The sequence below is a fragment of the Petaurus breviceps genome, unplaced genomic scaffold (assembly GCF_028583685.1).
Source record: "Petaurus breviceps papuanus isolate PSGF00001 unplaced genomic scaffold, PetGlider_PUasm1.0 90410, whole genome shotgun sequence".
NCBI lineage: Eukaryota > Metazoa > Chordata > Mammalia > Diprotodontia > Petauridae > Petaurus > Petaurus breviceps.
Window position 1 is genome coordinate 142,371 of NW_027187242.1, and position 3,860 is coordinate 146,230.

Below are 3,860 nucleotides of genomic sequence, written 5' to 3' on the forward strand. Positions count from 1 at the left end.
ACAGAGCCAAAGAGAGAGAGGTAGAAAGACAGAGAAAGAGAGTCAGAAAGAGACAGAGAGAGACACAGAGACAGAGATATCAGGAGAGAGACCCAGAGAGAGGCAGAAGGGAGGGAGGAGAGAAAGGGGGAAAGGGAGGCCATTGAGAAAAGAGCCCAGAGTGCCAGCAAGCCCCACACAAGGCACGGCAAGTGCTCAGTCCTGGTTACCGAGCCCTCTTGTTCCTTCTCTTGGGTCACCCAGAGCTCCCTGCGCACGCTCGCTCACACAGACCCAGACGCACCCACACAGGCTGTGGGAGACTGAAGTCATGTCGCATACCTGGTTCATGGACTTCATGGGTGAGAGGAGTCAGGGAACAAGAGGAGACACCCACCGCCGGGGAGGGGAAGGGATGGAAGGAGGGAAGGGAGGAAGAGGAGGGGAGGAAGGATGAATGGAGAGGAGGGATTCACAGGAGAAAAAGGCTGGTTAGTCACGCCAGTCAGGGGATCACACAGCAGCCTCCCAGGGAGGCAGAGGCAGCAGAGAGACCAGCCTCCAACCACAGGAGGGTTCCAGTGCTGCCAGAGTGCCTGCGGGCCTCCCCTTCGCCCCCTCGCCATGCACAGAACTGGGCCCCTACCCCAGCTCCTCTTCTGCCAGGTTTTGAAAGCTGCTACCCATTGTAAGGCAGGGTCTGTGTCAGTGAGCCTGGCAGGCAGCCTCAGAATCAAACCCTTCCCAACAGAACATCATGAGCCAGGGCTGGCTTAGAGAGTGGGCCAGTGCCCACATCAAGCCTTGCCCTCAGAGGCACAGGTTAATGGCCCCGAGAGTGCCAGCCAGCCCTGGGCATGCCTAAACTCTGGCCCCCTGGGGTAGGAGCCATGCTAGACCAATCCCCTCCTATTCCATACGGGAAAGACAAGGCCCAGGAAGGGGGTGGTACTTGATCATGATCGCATAGCTAGATCCTTGGGCATGGTTTGCAGTTCCACTTGGCAGGGTTTGGGATTTTTGTGTTCTTGTCTGAGGCATCAATAGATTAAGTGGCTGCGGGGGTAGGGAGGCTCCTTTAGTCTCTCCCCCAAGCCCAAATTACAAAGTTAGTCCATCGGCACCCGCAGGCAGGACTGTGAGTTTGCTAATGGGATGGAATGGGTGGGGGGGGCCCCACTGGGATTTGGGCTCCTGTTCCTTCCCTTCTCCCCACTCAGAATTCCTGCTGCTCTGAGGCTCTGATCAGCCAAGAGGGAATTCTTCTGTCATGATTTCCAACATACCTGGTTCATGAACTTCTCAGGGTGGGAAGGACCATGCAACCGGAGGGCAAAGCCCCAGAGAGGCCAGGGTCCCAGTAGGGTCCCGCACATTCCAGATGGAGGTGCCCGGCCAGGGTGGCAGCATGGGCACACAGGAAGGGAGGGAGGTCAGGATGGTGAGGAGAGACAGTCAGAGAAGCTGGTGAGAATCATGCCAGTTTGTCCATCAGATCCCCACCTCTCCTAGAGCTAACTTTGCCTTGTGACAGCCTGCACTCCTCAGGCCGCCCTGCTGGGCCATGGGGAAGGCAGGCAGGGGCCTGGCACACAGGACACACTGAGTCTTGTTGAGCAGGACTTAGCTGGATTTCTGGGCTTGGGTTTCCAGGGAACCCTCCTCCCACCCAGCCCAACCTGTCAGGTCAGTGGGGAGATGCTTATTACAGCCTCATTTTTACCAATGAGGAAATGGGGTGGGGGAGGGGTGCTCCCCAGTGAGCCAGGACAAGAGTCCAGGGGCCCTAGGCCTTCATTAAACCATGTGACCCATGGCACTTCCTCATGGGCAACAGAACATGCCTTAGACGTTGAAATCAACAGAAGATGAGGCAGCCAGGCCTGTCGCCTCCTTGGTGGCCACTGGGGCCTGAGGCTCCTGCTGGAAGGACCTGGTGATTACTAAGTCTACTTCCTTTTTACAGATGGAGAAATTGAGGCTCCTAGGGGAAAATTACTTGGCCAAGGTCATGCCACAAGTGGATGGCATAATTCTTAGAACTGAGCTTACTCCTCATCCCCCAAGCCAGATTAAATGGGCCTCTCTGCGCCAAAGGGGTCATCTCCCTACCCCAGCCTGCCTTGCAGTTGAGCAGGTAATCTTAGTGCTGTCCGTATTCAGGAAACCCCATGGTCTGTGACAGCTGGCATTTTCTCCCTATGCCTCCAACTTCCCTGTGGCCATGCAGAGGCTGTTACTGGTGGCTGGTCATTAGTTATTTACTCAGGCGGCCACATGCTGTGGACACCATCCATGTGGTTCTTGCTTGGCTTACGGGAGGCCTGGCCTCACCTGGCCCTGGCCCTGCTCCCACCTTGGAATTCCCAGACATGCTTGGGGCCCCACACGTGGGATTCCAAAGTCATGGGTCCATACCTTCCTCATGGACTTCTGCAGGTGGGAGGCACCAGGGAACCGGGCAGGGCAGCAATGAGGAGAAAGGAGAAGGTTAGTGTGAGGAACAGAGCTGAAGTCATTGGCACCAAAGGGTGGGGGGGGGCAGGAGAGAAGCAAAGGGGTAGGTTGGTAAAGAGTGGGAGCTGAGGTCAGGGGTGATGGCCAGGGTGCCTAGCAAGGGCAGAGGAGTCAGTCAAGCACCAGGCCAGGACTGTCTTCTCCTCTTCTGCCCCAGCGCCAGGGGTGCCCTGCATGGGCCACTTACCTTCTTCCTGGGCTTCTGAGAGTAGGAAGGAAGTCAGAGCAGGTGACCACCATGGGAGGCAAGAAAGGGGAAATATTAGAACTGTCCACTCCTTGGGCACTTGGGGCTTGGGGGAGCCATCAAGCAGTTAGAAGGAAAAGACATTTAGACACTTGGGTGAGTGCAAAAGAAACCCCAACCCCACAGCAGGAGGGGAACTGATTGTTGGCTGGCCCCATCCAGGCTTCTGACTGAGGAAGCCACGAGCTGAGCTGGGAGAACCATGTTACTCAATTGAGGGGCCCTTGGGTACAGCCCTTCTCTCTGTGCTTCAGTTTTCTCCTTTGTAAAGTGAGAGGGTTGGACTTGACAATCTCTCAGGGCTGTTCAACATGTCCTCCCACTTGGCCTCTCACCTCTGGGCATTCAGTGCTCAAGCTGTTGGCTCCCTGGTGCTGGGCAGGGAGATTTACTCCCATACCCTCCAGGGAAAAGCTATTTCTAAGGTCTAGGAGCTCTCAGGCAGGGCTCTCTAAGAGGGAAGATGGAGACCCCACCCCCAGTCAGAAAAGTATCAGAGCCTGGGACCAAGTCAAGGGCTCTCTCCAAAGCAGGCAGAATGCCCAGAGGAGGGAAGGGCAGCAGAACATCCCTGACATTGATAGTGGGCTTTAAGGAAGATGAGGACGCATTCCAGACTCACAAGAACCCTCTGAGTGATGTAGGATAGCACAGGAATTATTGTACCCATTTTAAGATGAGGAAATTGAGGCCAGGGCCATAGATTTGGAGTTAGAGGGGACCTTAGTCAGGTCTCCTCATTTTACAGATGAGAAAACTGAGGCACACAGAAGCTAAAGTGACTTGCCCAGAGTCACAGATTCAGCGCTGGAAAGGACCTTACAGGCCATAGAGTCTAGGTTCCCCATTTTGAAGACAAGCAAATGGAGGCCCAAAGGGTTGCCTGATGTGTCTAAGGTCACACAGCTAATGCGTGGTGGGCAGGTGGCCTGTGGAGTCATCATGCACCCTCCCATGTTCTCTTGTGCCCTACCTGCATAGCCCTCTCCCCTGCCCTCCCCGCTGTCCTCCCCCTCAGCCTTCCTCCCTCAATCCTACCCCCCTCGGCCCTTCCCCCAACCCTCCCCCCTCATCCCTGTCCCCCTCAGTCCTCCCCCCAGCCCTACCTCCTCATCCC

The 3,860-nt window shown here is 56.0% G+C and overlaps 1 protein-coding gene across 1 annotated transcript in view; it reads right to left on the minus strand.

Annotated features, from left to right (window-relative positions):
• Nucleotides 1-3,860, minus strand: part of TNNT3 (troponin T3, fast skeletal type) — a 29,674-nt gene that overhangs the window by 25,394 nt on the left and 420 nt on the right. The window contains exon 2 of the mRNA XM_069108619.1: nucleotides 1-41. This exon is cut by the window's left edge and continues 148 nt beyond it. Within this exon, the coding sequence (XP_068964720.1) occupies nucleotides 1-41 (41 nt within the window). The remainder of the gene's footprint in view (nucleotides 42-3,860) is intronic.